The sequence below is a fragment of the Podarcis muralis genome, chromosome 14, assembly GCF_964188315.1.
Source record: "Podarcis muralis chromosome 14, rPodMur119.hap1.1, whole genome shotgun sequence".
In the NCBI taxonomy this organism is placed as follows: Eukaryota; Metazoa; Chordata; class Lepidosauria; order Squamata; family Lacertidae; genus Podarcis; species Podarcis muralis.
In genome coordinates, this window is record NC_135668.1 from 42499855 (window position 1) to 42521867 (window position 22013).

At 48.8% G+C, this 22013-nt stretch overlaps 1 protein-coding gene and 1 long non-coding RNA gene across 6 annotated transcripts in view; both read left to right on the forward strand.

The window, feature by feature from the left end:
- The first annotated feature begins 64 nt into the window (after positions 1 to 64).
- Positions 65 to 22013, forward strand: part of LDAF1 (lipid droplet assembly factor 1) — a 29337-nt gene continuing 7388 nt past the window's right edge. For 2 of the 5 annotated variants that reach the window (XM_028707098.2, XM_028707103.2), the window contains exons 1-2: positions 65 to 382; positions 20666 to 20804. In XM_028707098.2, coding sequence (XP_028562931.2) covers positions 20733 to 20804 — 72 coding nt within the window. In that variant the 5' untranslated portion in view covers positions 65 to 382; positions 20666 to 20732. Of the gene's footprint in view, positions 491 to 18160; positions 18387 to 20665; positions 20805 to 22013 lie in introns of those variants that run through there. The other 3 variants (XM_028707101.2, XM_077918542.1, XM_028707099.2) reach the window with 3 other exon arrangements.
- On the forward strand, positions 11058 to 12982 carry LOC144325430 (uncharacterized). The gene is made up of 2 exons (XR_013390581.1): positions 11058 to 11193; positions 11635 to 12982. It is a non-coding gene; the product is annotated as an uncharacterized LOC144325430 (long non-coding RNA).

The following is a 22013-nucleotide window of genomic DNA, read 5'->3' on the forward strand; positions in this document are numbered from 1 at the left end:
CTATATATACATTCTTTTCCCCTCACAGAAAAGCACCTTGCTAGAATACCGACTGGGGGTGTGTGAGTTGTGTGTGGGTATATTTTATCGGTTGCCTCGAGGCGGCGGGAAGGAAGCGCCCGTGGACAAGGGCGAGAGAAGGGGAGCTTGGCTCTCGCTCGGCCCGGCAGTGTGAGGAGCCAGGCTGAGGCGGGCGAGGCGGGCACGAGGACCGCCCGCTCCCCTTTGCCGGGCGCTGCTGCTGCTTCTTTGTAGGCCCTGACGGGAGAGGCGGGCCCGGCCTCCTCAGGGCGCGGCGCGGCGGCTCATCCGCGCGAGGAGCGACGCCGGCGGGTGAGAGAATGAGGCGGGAGGGCCGCTGCGGCGCTCGAGCCGGGCTGAGGTAGGAGGGCCGGGAAGGGAAGTCGTAGGGCCGCTTGCTGGCCTCCGGAGGCCTCAACTTCGGTGGAGGAAAGAAAGCGAGGCCTTCCCCTAACTCCCACCCCATCGGGTCAGTTCTAGTATGGGGTGGCAGACAAGAAAGGGGCTCTCGGGACTTGGAGCAGAGATTCAACAGGGGCAGCTCTCCCGAATATCGCACCCACCCAACTCCGTGCTCTGCGTTTGTGGGAAAGCGAGCAGGCGGAGATTCAACAGGGCAGCGTGGTCTCTTTCTCTTTCTCTTTCCTTCTCTCCCCAACCCGATATTTCACTCTGGCCATCGGATGGGAACGGGATGCTCATATGCTGCAGCTTGTCCTATCTCGCCCGCCCGTTGAGCCCCGATTTTGTTGCTCTTTGGGAGGTGCCTTTAAAACATTTTAAACCTTCCTCAGCTTAAATCTCTCTGCGCCTTCGTCACCACATTTTTAGGTTGCTAGTCTTTTCAGGGACAAAGGTAAAAGGCGGATCTACACGGATCCTCGTGAATTCATATGATTTTTTCATTCAAATTAAATAAAACCACCATGATACTGTAGACCATGTCTTACTCTGTAGAAAGCATCAAAAAAATCACGCATCCACTGTTTCGGGGGGGGCGCAGGGGCGCAAAAACATGGTTAAAAAACACGGATCCTCATGGATCCTCATGATTTTTGCACTAGATCAGCCCAAACTCACTTTCAAATTACAAATCATGTCCAGGGGCACAACATCCACCACAGAAATCACGCATCCATGGCTTCCTGGCGAAACCGTGGCCCAAAAACGTGGTTTTCAAGAACGGATCTTCATGGATCCACACGCTTTCTGCATCGGGCCAACCCAAACTCACCGTCAAATCACATATCATAGTAAGGGGCACAGCCTACAACACAAAAAACTCGGATCCACACCTGCCTGGCCACGCCCTGGCCCAAAAACGTGGTTCCGAAGCACGGATCCTCATGAATCCTTATGATTTTTGCACTAGATCAGCCCAAACTCACCGTCAAATCACACATCATGTCCAGGGGCACAGCTTACACCACAAAAAACTCGGATCCACGGCTTCCTGGCCATTCCATGGCCCAAAAACGTGGTTCCAAAGCACGGATCCTCATGGATCCTCACGCTTTCTGCATTGTGCCAACCCAAACTCACTATCAAATCACACATCATTCCCAGGGGCACAGCCTGCACCACAAAAAACTCGGATCCACGGCTTCCTGGCCACTCCATGGCCCAAAAACGTGGTTCCAAAGCACGGATCCTCATGGATCCTCACGCTTTCTGCATTGTGCCAACCCAAACTCACCGTCAAATCACACATCATTCCCAGGGGCACAGCCTGCACCACAAAAAACTCAGATCCACGGTTATCTGGCAATGCCATGGCCCAAAAACGTGGTTCCGAAGCACGGATCCTCATGGATCCTCACGCTTTTTGCATTGGGCCAACCCAAACTCACCGTCAAATCACACATCATTCCCAGGGGCACAGCTTACACCACAAAAAACTCGGATCCACGGCTTCCTCCCCACTCCATGGCCCAAAAACGTGGTTCCAAAGCACGGATCCTCATGGATCCTCACGCTTTTTGCATTGGACCAACCCAAACTCACCGTCAAATCACACATCATTCCCAGGGGCACAGCCTGCACCACAAAAAACTCAGATCCACGGTTATCTGGCAATGCCATGGCCCAAAAACGTGGTTCCAAAGCACGGATCCTCATGGATCCTCACACTTTTTGCATTGGGCCAACCCAAACTCACCGTCAAATCACACATCATGTCCAGGGGCACAGCCTGCACCACAAAAAACTCGGATCCACGGCTTCCTCCCCACTCCATGGCCCAAAAACGTGGTTCCAAAGCACGGATCCTCATGGATCCTCACGCTTTCTGCATTGTGCCAACCCAAACTCACCATCAAATCACACATCATTCCCAGGGGCACAGCTTACACCACAAAAAACTCGGATCCACGGCTTCCTGGCCACTTCATGGCCCAAAAACGTGGTTCCAAAGCACGGATCCTCATGGATCCTCACGTTTTTTGCATTGGGCCAACCCAAACTCACCGTCAAATCACACATCATTCCCAGGGGCACAGCCTGCACCACAAAAAACTCGGATCCACGGCTTCCTGGCCACTTCATGGCCCAAAAACGTGGTTCCAAAGCACGGATCCTCATGGATCCTCACGCTTTTTGCATTGGGCCAACCCAAACTCACCGTCAAATCACACATCATTCCCAGGGGCACAGCCTGCACCACAAAAAACTCGGATCCACGGCTTCCTGGCCACTCCATGGCCCAAAAACGTGGTTCCAAAGCACGGATCCTCATGGATCCTCACGCTTTCTGCATTGGGCCAACCCAAACTCACCGTCAAATCACACATCATGTCCAGGGGCACAGCTTACACCACAAAAAACTCGGATCCACGGCTTCCTCCCCACTCCATGGCCCAAAAACGTGGTTCCAAAGCACGGATCCTCATGGATCCTCACGCTTTTTGCATTGGACCAACCCAAACTCACCGTCAAATCACACATCATTCCCAGGGGCACAGCCTGCACCACAAAAAACTCGGATCCATGGCTTCCTGGCCACTCCATGGCCCAAAAACGTGGTTCCGAAGCACGGATCCTCATGGATCCTCACACTTTTTGCATTGGGCCAACCCAAACTCACCGTCAAATCACACATCATGTCCAGGGGCACAGCCTGCACCACAAAAAACTCGGATCCACGGCTTCCTCCCCACTCCATGGCCCAAAAACGTGGTTCCAAAGCACGGATCCTCATGGATCCTCACGCTTTCTGCATTGTGCCAACCCAAACTCACCATCAAATCACACATCATTCCCAGGGGCACAGCTTACACCACAAAAAACTCGGATCCACGGCTTCCTGGCCACTTCATGGCCCAAAAACGTGGTTCCAAAGCACGGATCCTCATGGATCCTCACGTTTTTTGCATTGGGCCAACCCAAACTCACCGTCAAATCACACATCATTCCCAGGGGCACAGCCTGCACCACAAAAAACTCGGATCCACGGCTTCCTGGCCACTTCATGGCCCAAAAACGTGGTTCCAAAGCACGGATCCTCATGGATCCTCACGCTTTTTGCATTGGGCCAACCCAAACTCACCGTCAAATCACACATCATTCCCAGGGGCACAGCCTGCACCACAAAAAACTCGGATCCACGGCTTCCTGGCCACTCCATGGCCCAAAAACGTGGTTCCAAAGCACGGATCCTCATGGATCCTCACGCTTTCTGCATTGGGCCAACCCAAACTCACCGTCAAATCACACATCATGTCCAGGGGCACAGCTTACACCACAAAAAACTCGGATCCACGGCTTCCTCCCCACTCCATGGCCCAAAAACGTGGTTCCAAAGCACGGATCCTCATGGATCCTCACGCTTTTTGCATTGGACCAACCCAAACTCACCGTCAAATCACACATCATTCCCAGGGGCACAGCCTGCACCACAAAAAACTCGGATCCATGGCTTCCTGGCCACTCCATGGCCCAAAAACGTGGTTCCGAAGCACGGATCCTCATGGATCCTCACACTTTTTGCATTGGGCCAACCCAAACTCACCGTCAAATCACACATCATTCCCAGGGGCACAGCCTGCACCACAAAAAACTCAGATCCACGGTTATCTGGCAATGCCATAGCCCAAAAACGTGGTTCCAAAGCACGGATCCTCATGGATCCTCACGCTTTTCGCATTGGACCAACCCAAACTCACCGTCAAATCACACATCATTCCCAGGGGCACAGCCTGCACCACAAAAAACTCAGATCCACGGTTATCTGGCAATGCCATAGCCCAAAAACGTGGTTCCGAAGCACGGATCCTCATGGATCCTCACACTTTTTGCATTGGGCCAACCCAAACTCACCGTCAAATCACACATCATGTCCAGGGGCACAGCTTACACCACCAAAAACTCGGATCCACGGCTTCCTGGCCACTTCATGGCCCAAAAACGTGGTTCCAAAGCACGGATCCTCATGGATCCTCACGCTTTTTGCATTGGGCCAACCCAAACTCACCGTCAAATCACACATCATTCCCAGGGGCACAGCCTGCACCACAAAAAACTCGGATCCACGGCTTCCTGGCCACTTCATGGCCCAAAAACGTGGTTCCAAAGCACGGATCCTCATGGATCCTCACACTTTTTGCATTGGGCCAACCCAAACTCACCGTCAAATCACACATCATTCCCAGGGGCACAGCTTACACCACAAAAAACTCTGATCCACGGCTTCCTGGCCACTCCATGGCCCAAAAACGTGGTTCCAAAGCACGGATCCTCATGGATCCTCACACTTTTTGCATTGGGCCAACCCAAACTCACCGTCAAATCACACATCATTCCCAGGGGCACAGCTTACACCACAAAAAACTCGGATCCACGGTTATCTGGCAATGCCATGGCCCAAAAACGTGGTTCCGAAGCACGGATCCTCATGGATCCTCACGCTTTTTGCATTGGGCCAACCCAAACTCACCGTCAAATCACACATCATTCCCAGGGGCACAGCTTACACCACAAAAAACTCGGATCCACGGCTTCCTCCCCACTCCATGGCCCAAAAACGTGGTTCCAAAGCACGGATCCTCATGGATCCTCACGCTTTTTGCATTGGACCAACCCAAACTCACCGTCAAATCACACATCATTCCCAGGGGCACAGCCTGCACCACAAAAAACTCGGATCCACGGCTTCCTCCCCACTCCATGGCCCAAAAACGTGGTTCCAAAGCACGGATCCTCATGGATCCTCACGCTTTTCGCATTGGACCAACCCAAACTCACCGTCAAATCACACATCATTCCCAGGGGCACAGCCTGCACCACAAAAAACTCGGATCCACGGCTTCCTGGCCACTTCATGGCCCAAAAACGTGGTTCCAAAGCACGGATCCTCATGGATCCTCACACTTTTTGCATTGGGCCAACCCAAACTCACCGTCAAATCACACATCATTCCCAGGGGCACAGCTTACACCACAAAAAACTCTGATCCACGGCTTCCTGGCCACTCCATGGCCCAAAAACGTGGTTCCAAAGCACGGATCCTCATGGATCCTCACACTTTTTGCATTGGGCCAACCCAAACTCACCGTCAAATCACACATCATTCCCAGGGGCACAGCTTACACCACAAAAAACTCGGATCCACGGTTATCTGGCAATGCCATGGCCCAAAAACGTGGTTCCGAAGCACGGATCCTCATGGATCCTCACGCTTTTTGCATTGGGCCAACCCAAACTCACCGTCAAATCACACATCATTCCCAGGGGCACAGCTTACACCACAAAAAACTCGGATCCACGGCTTCCTCCCCACTCCATGGCCCAAAAACGTGGTTCCAAAGCACGGATCCTCATGGATCCTCACGCTTTTTGCATTGGACCAACCCAAACTCACCGTCAAATCACACATCATTCCCAGGGGCACAGCCTGCACCACAAAAAACTCGGATCCACGGCTTCCTCCCCACTCCATGGCCCAAAAACGTGGTTCCAAAGCACGGATCCTCATGGATCCTCACGCTTTTCGCATTGGACCAACCCAAACTCACCGTCAAATCACACATCATTCCCAGGGGCACAGCCTGCACCACAAAAAACTCGGATCCACGGCTTCCTGGCCACTCCATGGCCCAAAAACGTGGTTCCAAAGCACGGATCCTCATGGATCCTCACGCTTTCTGCATTGTGCCAACCCAAACTCACCATCAAATCACACATCATTCCCAGGGGCACAGCCTGCACCACAAAAAACTCTGATCCACGGCTTCCTGGCCACTTCATGGCCCAAAAACGTGGTTCCAAAGCACGGATCCTCATGGATCCTCACGCTTTTTGCATTGGGCCAACCCAAACTCACCGTCAAATCACACATCATTCCCAGGGGCACAGCCTGCACCACAAAAAACTCGGATCCACGGCTTCCTGGCCACTTCATGGCCCAAAAACGTGGTTCCAAAGCACGGATCCTCATGGATCCTCACACTTTTTGCATTGGGCCAACCCAAACTCACCGTCAAATCACACATCATTCCCAGGGGCACAGCTTACACCACAAAAAACTCTGATCCACGGCTTCCTGGCCACTCCATGGCCCAAAAACGTGGTTCCAAAGCACGGATCCTCATGGATCCTCACGCTTTCTGCATTGGGCCATCCCAAACTCACCGTCAAATCACACATCATGGCCAGGGGCACAGCCTGCACCACAAAAATCATGGATCCACGGCTTCCTGGCCACTCCATGGCCCCAAGACGTGGGTTTGAAGCACGGATCCTCATGGATCCTCACGCTTTTTGCATTGGGCCAACCCAAACTCACTGTCAAATCACACATCATGGCCAGGGGCACAGCATCCACCACAAAAATCACGGATCCACGGCTTCCTGGCCACTCCATGGCCCAAAAACGTGGTTTCGAAGCATGGATCCTCACGGATCCTCACGCTTTTTGCATTGGGCCAACCCAAACTCACCGTCAAATTACACATCATGTCCAGGGGCACAGCATCCACCACAGAAATCACGGATCCACGGCTTCCTGGCCATACCGTGGCCCAAAAACATGGTTTTCAAGAACGGATCCTCATGGATCCTCACGCTTTTTGCATTGGGCCAACCCAAACTCACCGTCAAATCACACATCATGTCCAGGGGCACAGCTTACACCACAAAAAACTCGGATCCACGGCTTCCTGGCCACTCCATGGCCCAAAAACGTGGTTTTAAAGCACGGATCTTCATGGATCCTCACGCTTTTTGCATTGGGCCAACCCAAAATCACTGTCAAATCACATATCATAGCCTGGGGCACAGCCTACACCACAAAAAACTCGGATCCACACCTGCCTGGCCATACCGTGGCCCAAAAACGTGGTTCCGAAGCATGGATCCTCATGGATCCTCATGATTTTTGCACAAGACCAGCCCAAAGTCACTATCAGATCAAACATCATGGCCAGGGGCACAGCATCCACCACAAAAATCACGGATCCACGGCTTCCTGGCCATACCGTGGCCCAAAAACGTGGTTCCGGACCACGGATCCTCATGGATCTTCACGCTTTTTGCATTGGACCACCCCAAACTCACTGTCAAATCACACATCATAGCCAGGAGCACAGCCTACACCACAAAAGTCACGGATCCATGACTTCCTGGTAAATCCATGGCCCGAAAATGTGGTTTTGAAGGACGGATCCTCATGGATCCTCACGCTTTTTGCATTGAGCTACCCTAAACTCACCGTCAAATCACACATCATGTCCAGGGGCACAGCCTACACAACAAAAAACTCGGATCCACGGTTATCTGGCAACGCCATGGACCAAAAACGTGGTTTCGAAGCACGGATCCTCATGGGTCCTCATTATTTTTGCACTAGATCAGCCCAAAGTCACCATCAGATCAAACATCATGGCCAGGGGCACAGCATCCACCACAAAAATCATGGATCCACGGCTTCCTGGCCATACCGTGGCCCAAAAACGTGATTTTGAAGGTCGGATCTGCACGGATCCTAACGCTTTTTGCATTAGGCCACCCCAAATTCACTGTCATATCAAACATCATGTCCAGGGGCACAGCCTGCAGCACAGAAAACTCAGGTCCACGGTTATCTGGCAACGGCATGGCCCAAAAACGTGGTTTTGAAGGTCGGATCTGCACAGATCCTAACGCTTTTTGCATTAGGCCACCCCAAATTCACTGTCATATCAAACATCATGTCCAGGGGCACAGCCTGCAGCACAGAAAACTCAGGTCCACGGTTATCTGGCAACGGCATGGCCCAAAGACATGGTTTTGAAGCACGGATCCTCATGGATCCTCACGCTTTTCGCATTGGGCCAACCCAAACTCACCGTCAGATCACACGTCATAGCCATGGGCACAGCCTGCACCACAAAAATCACGGATCCACGGCTTCCTGGTCATACCGTGGCCCAAAAACGTGGTTTTGAAGCACGGATCCTCATGGATCCTCACGCTTTTTGCACTAGATCAGCCCAAATTCACCATCAAATCACACATCATCGCCGGCGGCACAGCCCGGACCACAAAAAACTGAGATCCACGGCTTCCTGGCCATACCGTGGCCCAAAAACGTAGTTTTGAAGCACGGATCCTCATGGATCCTTACGCTTTTCGCATTGGGCCAGGCCAAACTCATCATAAAAGCTTTTTGACACCTAATCGTCTCCGCCTCTCATTGCGCGGGAGTCTCCTGCGCAGGGTGGGCGTGGGTAGCGGAGTGCCTGGGCTCTCTTCACTGACTTCCAGGGAAGAATCCCGGAGCCCTTCCACCTCCTCTTCCCATTGCTCTCCTGGACTCTTGGTGTCACGCGTATTTCCTTCCCCTTCCACCAAGCTGAGTCTCCCCCTTGTGCTAGGACCTTCACCTGCAGAATCTGAGACCCTCTCCCTCTCCCGTGTCTCTGATGTCAGTTCCCTGACAGCTGCCATTAGACCCTGGATTGCAAAAGAAATAATACAGTACTGTAGGAAAAACTATTTTGAAAGACAAGACAAATATTTTCAAGTGGAAATTGATGCTGTTCCTCCCAAGAAGAGACAAATCTTGAACGAGAGTTATATTACTGTGTCTCGACCTTGCCCAGAGGGATGGAAGGATACACTAACCTATTGCTCAGATATTTTACCTTCCTTGTTTGAAGGCTGCTGGCCACTATGTTTCTTGAAGGAAGGGTGCAGGAGGCCCAGTGGTGACCTAACTATGGTTTACTGTGAAGGAAACTGCAAGGACTGGTACCACTGCTTTCACATAGGCATTGATTCAAAAGATCTTCCAGAGGTTTTCGTGTGTCCAGACTGTCAATCCACTGTGGCCAAATAGATTTTGAAACTGCAAAGTGTCATATTCCACAGGTTGGTATAATACAGCATAATCCAAACATATAGTTTTCATCATCATGGCAGGGATGGTCCTTTTCCGTAGAATTCTTATTTATGGAGTTAGTTTTTATATCCTGCTTTTCTCTACTTGAAGAAGTCTCAAAGTGGCTAAAAATCTCCTTTCCCTTCCACCCCCACAACAGACACCTTGTGAGGTAGGTGGGGCTGAGAGAGTTCAGAGAGAAGTGTGACTGGCCCAAGGTCACCCAGCAGCTGCATGTGGAGGAGCGGGGAAGCGAACCCAGCTCACCAGATTAGAGTCCACCCCTCTTAATCACTACACCACAGAATCGTATCTCTTAAAACTCTGGAGCAAGCTGTTCAGTTCAGCCTTGTAGTGATACTGATTTGAGGAGGAAAGGTTGGTGATGAGCAAGATCTGTTCCCATTTCCCAACACAGAGACCATAGAGCAGTTTCTTTTGGGAGCTGATCCTGCAGAGTGTTTCTGTTCAGAATTTCCGTGGCAGAAATCGGCTAAGTGCCTTTATAAACATTCAGCTTCTCAAATTGGAGGTGGAGGGCAGAGAAGGTGCTAGTCCTTACCTCCCTCCTCCCAGCCCCATGATCCGTTGCCCAATGGGCTGAATTTCAGGGCTTTTGCATGCAAAGGGCAAGCTTGTTCTTTACTTGTTTAGATCTTTAAACTTGGGAACAGATATTTGGCTCCATGACCACAATGACCAAAAGGTTCAGCTTCTAGAGGACTGGAAAGATCATGATTGTACTTCCCCTACCCTCAGCCCTAACTCCGTTGAGTATTTTTTGTTATGAGACTGAGTGTTTGGGGCTGATGCCGTGGCATTCTTGTCCGGGGGCTTGATGGAAAAACAGAAAAGTGACCCTCACCTAACTCTCCAATGCCCTTCAACAAGAATGCTGTAGGAAATATTGCTAAGCCCAAAGGGAGGCAATTTGCTTCAGCTCACCTTGTTAATGGCAGAGCAAAAGCTATGCGTGTGTCATTCTCAACCAGTCTACTTTCAGGACTGATTTTAGAACCCTCTTATATCAGGCCACATGGTCACTGGGGTGGCTCCATCATGCAACCATGACTATCCACACAGGGACCATCTATTTTTGTTTTTTTCTGATACTGGATTTTAAGTTACAGTTACATCTTTTAAAACAACTGTCAGTATATCACACTGTATTGAGTGCATGTCGGATCTCGTCTTCAGTTTTCCTTTTTCTGTGAACCGTCCCTTGGAGCTCTCCGGGCCCCATCCTGTTATTTGGCTCTGCCCAATGACCCACCCTTGCATCGCAGTGTTCACCTTCTGTTGTCAGATATTTCGGTTTTTAAGCCTTTGTGCTTTTTTATGTTTGTACATATTTTATGGGCTAATAGCCGTAAATAAATGAATGAATGAATAAGTATCACACTGTATTCCACTTGCCTTCCAAAGGAACACATGGCTCTCCCCACATAGCGGGTTAGGTTGAGACTGCTGATCCAAAGTGATCAGTAATTTTTACGGTAATTACAATCCTGCTTTCCCTTGTACCAGCTTACCTTGACTTTGGTAAGGCCTTTGAAAAGGTCCCCCATGATATTATTGCAAAACAACTAGTAAAATGTGGGCTAGACAAAGCTACCGTTAGGTGGATTTGTAATTGGTTGATGGGCTGAACCCAAAGAGTGCTCATCAGTGGCCCACCTTCATCCTGGAAAAAAATGACTATTGGGGTTCCACAAGGTTCTGTCCTGGGCCTGGTGCTATTCAATATTTTTATAAATGATTTGGATGATGGAATAGAGGGCGTGCTAATCAAATTTGCAAATGACTGCAAACTGGGAGGGGTTGTGTAGTGGTTTGGAGTTACTCGTGCGTAAACCGACCCCGTTTGGGTGCTTGGTTGCCTGGTTAAATCCTTCGGACTGCACAGCCCATCTCCGCTTGACTGCCTCAGTCACTGACAGAATCTGTCTGTGGGCGTTTCTTAAACCTCTGCCAGCATAAAAGCTGTTTGACACCTAATCGTCTCCGCCTCTCATTGCGCGGGAGTCTCCTGCGCAGGGTGGGCGTGGGTAGCGGAGTGCCTGGGCTCTCTTCACTGACTTCCAGGGAAGAATCCCGGAGCCCTTCCACCTCCTCTTCCCATTGCTCTCCTGGACTCTTGGTGTAACGCGTATTTCCTTCCCCTTCCACCGAGCTGAGTCTCCCCCTTGTGCTAGGACCTTCACCTGCAGAGTCTGAGACCCTCTCCTTCTCCCGTGTCTCTGATGTCAGTTCCCTGACAGGTTGCTAATACACCAGAGGACAGGGTCAGAATTCAAAATGACCTGAATAGCCTAGAGAGCTGGGCCAAAACCAACAATATGGAGTTCAATAGGGAGAAATGTAAGGTACTACACCTGGATAGAAAAAATGAAATGCACAGGTGGGGGACACTTGGCTTGACAACAGTACCAGTGAAAGGGATCTGGGAGTCTTAGTTGACCACAAGCTGAATATGAGTCAACAGTGTGATGTGGCAGCTAAGAACGCCAATGCAATTCTGGGCTGCATCAATAGGAGTATAGTGTCTAGATCAAGTGAAGGAATGCTACCACACTATTCTGGTTGGTCAGACCACACCTGAAATACTGTGTCCAGTTGAAGAAGGATATTGTCAAGCTGGAACATGTCCAGAGGTGGGTGACCAAAATGTAAAAGGTCTGTAAGCCAAGCCCTATGAGGAGAGACTTAGGGAGCTGGATTTGTTTAATCTAGAGAAGAGAAGATTAAGGAGTGACATGATAGCCATGTTTAAATATTTGAAGGGATGTCATGTTGAAGAGGGAGCAAGCTTGTTTTCTGCTGTTCTAGAGACTAGGATGCAGAATAATAGATTCAAACTATGGGAAAAGAGATTCCACCTGGGCGCGGTAATCCAGTCAGGGAAAAAGGGAGGCATACTATGTTTAGGGCACCATTTCCAGCCTCTTCTCCTTTTCGGGGTGAGAATAGTGGATCCTAAAAAGGGCTGCTCAGTCATGGATACAGCTGCTGAGCTGCTCAACTGCCTTATTCCTTGAGTCAGAACGACTGAACGCCCATGTGTCGGTTCATGACTAGGGGCTTCACATTCCTGCCCCTGTAGCCATTTAGTGATCGCCATGGGGGTTGGGTTTGGGGGGGTTGGGTTGGGTTTTTGGAAGATGCCTGTGCGTGAATTTGTTTTATGTGTGTAGATCAGTGCACACTGACCAACGCACAGCCTTCGCAGTAGGGCTCTGTTCTGATGGCATGAGTAGTCACGACGAACTGGTGGATCCTATCTCATGCAGCCTTCATCCGCCTTCACAGCCGTTGTAACACACTGCTTGTTATCACCCGCCTGTTCTGCCATTGAGGACTTCTTGGCTCATTCTTTGTCTAGCTCCTTCCCTGTTATGTACTAAGCTTGGATCCTAGAACAATAGGCAAGTAGGATCCTAGAATGCAAGAATTGATTGGCTTGCAGGAAAGACCAATCAGGCTCCAGGAGGGAAGCAGAACCAGCCATTCAGACGGGACTCATTGTGTAAATAATGTATATAAAAGCCTGAGGTTTTGGGGGAAATTCAGTCACTGTTTTACAAGCTGCAATAAAGAGCATGAAATCACTACAGGACTCTGAGCATATTTAATTTTCTTTGACCTTACCACCTTGGGTGACCCTGCTGGGAGTACGAGATTCCCAACGGCTTCACTCACAAGGGTCATAGGAATGTGCAAGCCCACTCACCATGACAAGTGAGAGAACTGAGATAGATTGCACTGAGCCCTGGTCTCATTAGACAAAGTGTTCCACCAAAAAGGCTCTGGCTCTGGTTGAGGACAGCTGGATATGTTTTGGGCCAGGGACCACCAGTAGGTTGCTGTTAGATGAGCATCACACTCATGGGGGTGTATTGGAAGATAATTCCCACAGATAAGAAAGGTCACAGACTGTTTAGGGCTTTAAAGATTAGCACCAAAACATTGAACCTGATTTGATACTCCACCTGGAGCCAATCCAGCTGATTAACAACCAACTGAATGTGGGCTCTCCACAAAGTCCAAGAAAGAACTCATGCATCTGCATTTTAGACCATTTGGAGTTTCTGGAGCAGTCTCAAGGGTAGCCCTGCATATCTCTCTCTCTCTCTCTCTCTCTCTCTCTCACACACACACACACACACACACACACACACATATTTAAACCCTGCACTCCCCGGCTCAGGTGTATAGCAAGTTAAAGTACTCTAGTACTGTATGCAGGTGACTACTGCATGGATCACCATGGCTAGGTTGGAAAGGGACAGGTACAGTGCCGATTGCCTAACCTGACATAGATTCAAAAATTCCAGTTTGGCTACATTTGTGACCAATGCCTCCATAGAGACAGAAGCATCCAGGATCACACCAAGACTCCTGATGGCAGCTACAGGTGACTATTGCACCCCATGAAGAGCTGGGAGCTGGCAAACCAAACTGAAATTATTCTGGCCCAGCCATTGGACGCCCATCTTTAAAGGATAGAGATTCAGCCGACACTGTTTCCTCCATCCCAGCACACCCACCTAAAAATTGGCCAATATATCCAGGGTAGCATCTGGCCAGGGCCATGAAGCAGTAGATCCATGATGTTTGTGGTCAGATCTGTGGTTATGTACAAGATATGTGAATGAAGGGTGAATTTGGGGTTCCCCAATGCAAAAAGTGTGATGATCCATGAGGATCCGTGCTTCAAAACCATGTTTTTGAGCCATGGAGTGGCCAGGAAGCCATGGATCCGTGATTTTTCTGGTGCAGGCTGTGCCCCTGGAAATGATGTGTGATTTGCCGTTGATTTTTGGTTGGCCCAAGGAAAAAAGCGTTAGGATCCATGAGGATCCGACCTTCAAAACGACGTTTTTGGGCCATGGCGTTGCCAGATAACCGTGGATGCTAGTCTTTTGTGGTGCAGACTGTACCCCTGGACATGATGTGTGATTTGATGGTGAGTTTGGGGTGGCCCAATGCAAAAAGCGTGAGGATCCATGAGGATCCGTGCTTCGGAACCACGTTTTTGGGCCACAATATGGCCAGGAAGCCGTGGATCCGAGTTTTTTGTGGTGAAGGCTGTGCCCCTGGCCATGATGTGTGATTTGACGGTGAGTTTGGGTTGGCCCAATGCAAAAAGCGTGAGGATCCATGAGGATCCGTGCTTCAAAACCACGTTTTTGGGCCACGGTATGGTCAGGAAGCCGTGGATCCATGATTTTTGTGGTGCAGGCTGTGCCTCTGGACATGATGTGTGATTTGACGGTGAGTTTGGGGTGGCCCGATGCAAAAAGCGTGAGGATCCATGAGGATCCGTGCTTCAAAACCACGTTTTTGGGCCATGAAGTGGCCAGGAAGCCGTGGATCCGAGTTTTCTGTGGTGCAGGCTCTGCCCCTGGGAATGATGTGTGATTTGATGGTGAGTTTGGGGTGGCCCGATGCAGAAAGCGTGAGGATCCATGAGGATCCGTGCTTCAAAACCACGTTTTTGGGCCTTGGAGTGGCCAGGAAGCCGTGGATCCGAGATTTTTGTGGTGTAAGCTGTGCCCCTGGAAATGATGTGTGATTTGACAGTGAGTTTGGGTTGGCCCAATGCAAAAAGTGTGAGGATCCATGAGGATCCGTGCTTCAAAACCACGTTTTTGGGCCATGGATTGGCCAGGAAGCCGTGGGTCCGAGTTTTTTGTGGTGTAAGCTGTGCCCCTGGACATGATGTGTGATTTGACGGTGAGTTTGGGGTGGCCCAATGCAGAAAGCGTGAGGATCCATGAGGATCCGTGCTTCAAAACCACGTTTTTGGGCCACGGTATGGTCAGGAAGCCGTGGATCCGTGATTTTTGTGGTGCAGGCTGTGCCTCTGGACATGATGTGTGATTTGACGGTGAGTTTGGGGTGGCCCGATGCAAAAAGCGTGAGGATCCATGAGGATCCGTGCTTCAAAACCACGTTTTTGGGCCTTGGAGTGGCCAGGAAGCCGTGGATCCGAGATTTTTGTGGTGTAAGCTGTGCCCCTGGACATGATGTGTGATTTGACAGTGAGTTTGGGTTGGCCCAATGCAGAAAGCGTGAGGATCCATGAGGATCCGTGCTTTGGAACCACGTTTTTGGGCCATGGAATGGCCAGGAAGCCGTGGATCCGAGTTTTTTGTGGTGCAGGCTGTGCCCCTGGACATGATGTGTGATTTGATGGTGCGTTTGGGTTGGCCCAATGCAAAAAGCGTGAGGATCCATGAGGATCCGTGCTTCGGAACCACGTTTTTGGGCCTTGGAGTGGCCAGGAAGCCGTGGATCTGAGTTTTTTGTGGTGTAATCTGTACCCCTGGGCATGATGTGTGATTTGACGGTGAGTTTGGGTTGGCCCAATGCAGAAAGCGTGAGGATCCATGAGGATCCGTGCTTCAAAACCACGTTTTTGGGCCACGGTATGGTCAGGAAGCCGTGGATCCGTGATTTTTGTGGTGCAGGCTGTGCCTCTGGACATGATGTGTGATTTGACGGTGAGTTTGGAGTGGCCCGATGCAAAAAGCGTGAGGATCCATGAGGATCCGTGCTTCAAAACCACGTTTTTGGGCCATGAAGTGGCCAGGAAGCCGTGGATCCGAGTTTTCTGTGGTGCAGGCTCTGCCCCTGGGAATGATGTGTGATTTGATGGTGAGTTTGGGGTGGCCCGATGCAGAAAGCGTGAGGATCCATGAGGATCCGTGCTTCAAAACCACGTTTTTGGGCCTTGGAGTGGCCAGGAAGCCGTGGATCCGAGATTTTTGTGGTATAAGCTGTGCCCCTGGACATGATGTGTGATTTGACAGTGAGTTTGGGTTGGCCCAATGCAGAAAGCGTGAGGATCCATGAGGATCCGTGCTTCAAAACCACGTTTTTGGGCCACGGTATGGTCAGGAAGCCATGGATCCATGATTTTTGTGGTGCAGGCTGTGCCCCTGGACATGATGTGTGATTTGATGGTGCGTTTGGGTTGGCCCAATGCAAAAAGCGTGAGGATCCATGAGGATCCGTGCTTCGGAACCACGTTTTTGGGCCTTGGAGTGGCCAGGAAGCCGTGGATCTGAGTTTTTTGTGGTGTAATCTGTACCCCTGGGCATGATGTGTGATTTGACAGTGAGTTTGGGTTGGCCCAATGCAGAAAGCTTGAGGATCCATGAGGATCCGTGCTTCAAAACCACGTTTTTGGGCCACGGTATGGTCAGGAAGCCGTGGATCCGTGATTTTTGTGGTGCAGGCTGTGCCTCTGGACATGATGTGTGATTTGTCGGTGAGTTTGGGGTGGCCCGATGCAAAAAGCATGAGGATCCATGAGGATCTGTGGTTCGGAACCAAGTTTTTGGGCCACGGTTTCGCCAGGAAGCCGTGGATACGTGATTTTTGTGTTGCATGCTGTGCTGCTGGCCATGATGTTTGATCTGATGGTGACTTTGGGCTGATCTAGTGCAAAAATCATGAGGATTCATGAGGATCCGTGCTTCGGAACCACGTTTTTGGGCCAGGGCGTGGCCAGGCAGGCGTGGATCCGAGTTTTTTGTGGTGTAGGCTGTGCCCCTTATTATGATATGTGATTTGACGGTGAGTTTGGGTTGGCCCAATGCAGAAAGCGTGTGGATCCATGAAGATCCGTTCTTGAAAACCACGTTTTTGAGCCACGGTTTCGCCAGGAAGCCGTGGATCCGTGATTTTTGTGGTGGATGCTGTGCCCATGGCCATGATGTTTGATCTGATGGTGACTTTGGGTTGATCTTGTGCAAAAATCATGAGGATTCATGAGGATCCGTGCTTCGGAACCACGTTTTTGGGCTAGGGCGTGGCCAGGCAGGCGTGGATCTGAGTTTTTTGTGGTGTAGGCTGTGCCCCTGGCTATGATGTGTGATTTGACGGTGAGTTTGGGTTGGCCCAATGCAAAAAGTGTGAGGATCCATGAGGATCCGTTCTTGAAAACCACGTTTTTGGGCCATGGTATGGCCAGGAAGCCATGGATCCGTGATTTCTGTGGTGGATGTTGTGCCCCTGGACATGATGTGTAATTTGAAAGTGAGTTTGGGCTGATCTAGTGCAAAAATCATGAGGATTCATGAGGATCCGTGTTTTTTAACCATGTTTTTGCGCCATTGCGGCACCACGAAACAGTGGATGCGTGATTTTTTTGGTTCCTCCTACCGACTAAGATGTGGTCTACAGTAGCATGGTGTTTTTATTTTGTTTCAATATAAAAATCATATGAATTCATGAGGATCCGTGCCTCGGATCCATGTTTTTATGGTGCTGCAGCGCGGCAAATTGTTGGATCCACGTTTTTTATAGTCCAGTTTGTAGGCGTGCCTTCTAGGTGTGATTTGACACTGCATTTGTTGGAATTATTTTTAAAAAACTGGAGGATCCATGAGGATCCGTGTAGATCCGCCTTTTATGCAGACCCTCTTTTCAGACCCAGGACACCCACCACCCCACCCCCTTTAACCCGAACACGCATTTGGCCACGGGGACCCATCTTTTGCCATATGTTAGCATGGTGGAAGTGCTCTTGCTTGCGACCCACCTTGGATCAGGCCGTGATCCATTCGTGGGTCCCCACCCACCTGTTGAAGACTAGGGATTTAGGTGAATGTGTCACCAGAGCTTTGTGTAGTGTGCAGCCTCCCCCCCCCCCCCCAAACTGCACAGGATACTTTAACCTGTGATGGCTTCTTATCAGAAAAGTATGGCTGCGTTTGTTTATTTTAATTTTTTTTTTTAGTTTACTATACTTTATTACTATCCAGCAAAACAAATACAGCCTTGGCTTGTGGATCAGCGAAGGGAGAGGCTTACTGCAGAGTGAATGGACACAACAGATGGACCAGATTTCAGCAAAGTGTAATTTGCTGGTGCAACTCAGCCAGTAACTTTTGATATGAGAAGTTTGCCATGCTAGGACTTAACCTTTAAAGCCCTCAGCAGGGCTTGGCATGCAAATACCTGAAGGAGTGCCTCTTTCCAGATTCCTTTCCTCAAACTTAAGGTGTTGTTAAGCGTCTCCTGAAGTTGTCGTGGTGCATTTTTGAAAGAGTGGAAGGAGCAACTGGTGATAGTAGTTTGGGGACAGAGGGAGAGATACTGGAATTATTGCAAGCAGAAAAGAGGGGTGCAAGTAGAATGGATGAGCCAGGCCCAGTGTTAGAAACAGATATAAAAACTATTTGCCGTATGGCCCTGTAAACCTAGGTTACAGGTGCACTAACAGAATGTTTAGGCGCTTTAAAAAAAACAGGATTACAACGCTGAAAATGAATTGTTTGTATTGTTGGCTCCAGCTAAAATCTGACTCACGCCATAGCAAGCGGGGGGGGGGGTACTGTTTTTGTTTGTTACTATATTATTTTTTTGTGTTTTTATGTTGTAAATTGTCCTGTGATCAGGACAGTAAAGGACAGTATAGAAATTTCATAAATAGTAATAGGTATTGTTTGATTTGTGTACATGCAGGGCAGAATTTGAGTGTGATGTGTTCTTTGAGTCAGTGTTGTAATGTGTGAGGCTGTGTACATGCCATACATTTAAAGCACATGTCTCCCACAATAATCTCCCCCAATAATCCTGGAAGGTGTAGTTGGTTAAGGGTGCTGAGAATTGTAGTTCTGTGATGGGTAAACTGCAGTTCCTGGGGGAAGTCATATGCTTTAAATGTGCCTTACATGTATCATGTGTATTCAGGCTGAGTCAGGATGTGCTTTGGCAAGAAAGAGGCTGAAGAGAGATAGTTTAAGTTGTTTTGAAAACTATGCTACTATTGTTTCACTTTGGGGGATGTTATTTTTTAAAATTGCATTGTTCCATTTGTTTGTTATATATGCATATTGTGTTTTGTAAACTGCTTAGAGACTGCCTTAGTGTTAAGTTGCATTTAAATACAGTGGTACCTCGGTTTACGAACTTAATCCGTTCCAGAAGTCCATTCTTAAACCAAAGCCATTCTTAAACCGAGGCACGCTTTTCCTAATGAGGCCTCCCGCCGCTGGTGCCCTTCCATCATTCGGCTTCCCTTCTTAGACCGAGGTAAAGTTCGTTAACCGGAACACTACTTCCGGTTTTGCAGAGTTCGTATACCGAATAGTTCATAAACAGGGCTGTTCTTAAACCGAGGTACCACTGTATATGTAGTAAATAAGATCTTTAGTTGAGGCTCTTCTTCGGGTGCCTTCCCTAGTGGGAGGTGCATCATAGAGTTACAAAGAAAATGACCTTTTCAGTGCTGGAGCCAGAAGTATGATTGGTGCCAAAATGAGACTTACTTCTGATTAAACATATTGTCCATTATTACTACTCTTATTATGCTAAGGGTGGATTTCCCGTGCCTCTCCATTCTCTCCTCCCTTTTGCTTTGTTTGGTCAATCTGGAAGATGACACACTGAAAACTCCTACATGACAGCCCTTCATACAAATAAAACAGGACTGACTATTGATCACAAATTATTGTTCCATGGATGGTATATGTTTATAGGTGTATTTATTACCAAATAAAGGAAGAATTGTTATGAATTAAGAGGACCAGCTATATTTAAGCTTTATGCTCCTCCTCTTATTCCAAGGTTTAGTTTAAATACAGTATTTTCAGATTAAAACCTACCTTTATAGTTAGGAGTTTTTTAGTGTATAACTATTTATTTGAAGGGACGCGGGTGGCACTGTGGTCTAAACCACAGAGCCTAGGGCTTGCCGATCAGAAGGTTGGCGGTATGAATCCCCACAACGGGCTGAGCTCCCATTGCTCGGTTCCAGCTCCTGCCAACCTAGCAGTTCGAAAGCACGTCAAAGTGCAAGTAGAGAAATGGGCACCACTCTGGCAGGAAGGTAAACGGTGTTTCCGTGCGCTGCTCTGGTTTGCCAGAAGCGGCTTAGTCATGCTGGCCACATGACCCGGAAGCTGTCTGCAGACAAAACACAAGCTCCCTCAGCCAGTAAAGCGAGATGAGCGCTGCAACCCCAGAGTCGTCCGCGACTGGACTTAACGGTCAGGGGTCCCTTTACCTTTACCTTTATTTATTTGAAACGCCAAACAATGCAACAACAACAAATAGTCAACAATACCCGGTGTACTTCACTTTCCACTTTGAGCTCAAAATATGTGCACACGTAAGTTTAACCCAAGATGTTCCACAACCTTATTACAACCTTATTACATGTTTCCATTGACCTGCCTATCAGAAAATGTTTCTGAGTGCTAGCAAATATTAGGCACTTGGTATGAAAATAGTATAATTAGAAAAATATTAATTAATTTCTTCTCTTTCTTTCTTAAGATTTGGTGCTTAAAAATGCACTGATTTCTTATTGGCACAATTCAGTATTTGACCTAAAAGCGGCATCATGTCTAAAGAGATGAAAGAACTCCAGAAAGGGTGGCACTCAGTCATGGAAACTGTTCATAGCAACCCACATGTGAGTTATGAATTTTGTCATTCTATTATGATGCTTTTTCTTGTCTTTGGGGGTTGTCTCAATTACAATTGCACTGCAGATTTTTAAAAAGTGATTTTGAGCCAGTTGGTATAGTGGCTAGAGTGTTGGATAAGTACATGGATTGGGAACCTCTGGCCTGTGGGCCAAACTTGGCTCACCAAGTCTTAACATTTGGCCCATGAAACTATTTTGGGAAAGCCACGCCGACCCCGCCCAAGGATTCCAGTAGTACAGATATCATAATGGGGTTGGGTTGGGCAATAGCACCGTGAGAACTAAGCATGCTTGGTATGCGTGGGATGCTGATAATTTGTTGAAGAAAAGGAAGCCATAAACTCTGTGGAGGCAAAGTGGAATGGAATATTGTTGTGGAGGGCATCCTGGTATACATGGTACAGAAGACAACAGAAAGGGCTCTCCACCAGCTTTTAGTCTGATAATATTATTTTTGCCTGTGTTCTGTAGCTCAGAAGCCTCCACTAGCCTTTGCTCTTAAGAAACATTGCGACTTCAATTCTCCTATATAAACAAGGTTTCACCTTCACAAAATCGGTCAAGAACCTTGTTCTAAATGGATTTGCCACATAATACCTTCTTTTTAATGGGTTCCCCACCTCTTTGTGCTTGATGCAAGATGCAGGTTCTGGGGGTGACCAGTGTCATAGTACTTAATAGGATAGCCCTGATGCATTATTAAAACCTGCTGCTGCTGTAGAGTGAGAACGCTGACCTCTGAACTACTCCTCTTTCCTGTTTTCACCTTCAGAAGAAACCTGCAAATTAAATCTCCAGTTCTAGTTTTAGCTCCTGTGTTTGCACAACCCTCACCAGCTTTTTACAAAAAACAAAAGACAGAACAATAGCCACCTTTCTGCACTGACACACATCAAAGGAAAATGTCTTCAATTGCATGCAGGATAGAACTTGTCAAGCTTTCAGCTGTTAAATAAGGCATGTAGGAAAAGCATTTTACACCAGCCTACCTTAATTTGTTGGCTTCCACATGTTTTGAACTACAATTCCCATCAGCACCATCTAGCATTACTGAGCTAGCTGGGAATTTGGGGAGGGCACCAGATGGGGCAAGGCTGTTCAAGATAGACTACCGTATTTTCCTGTGTATAAGATGCCCCCATGTATAAGACGCCCCATATTTTGGGGGAATCCAAATTAAGAAAACATCCCTTA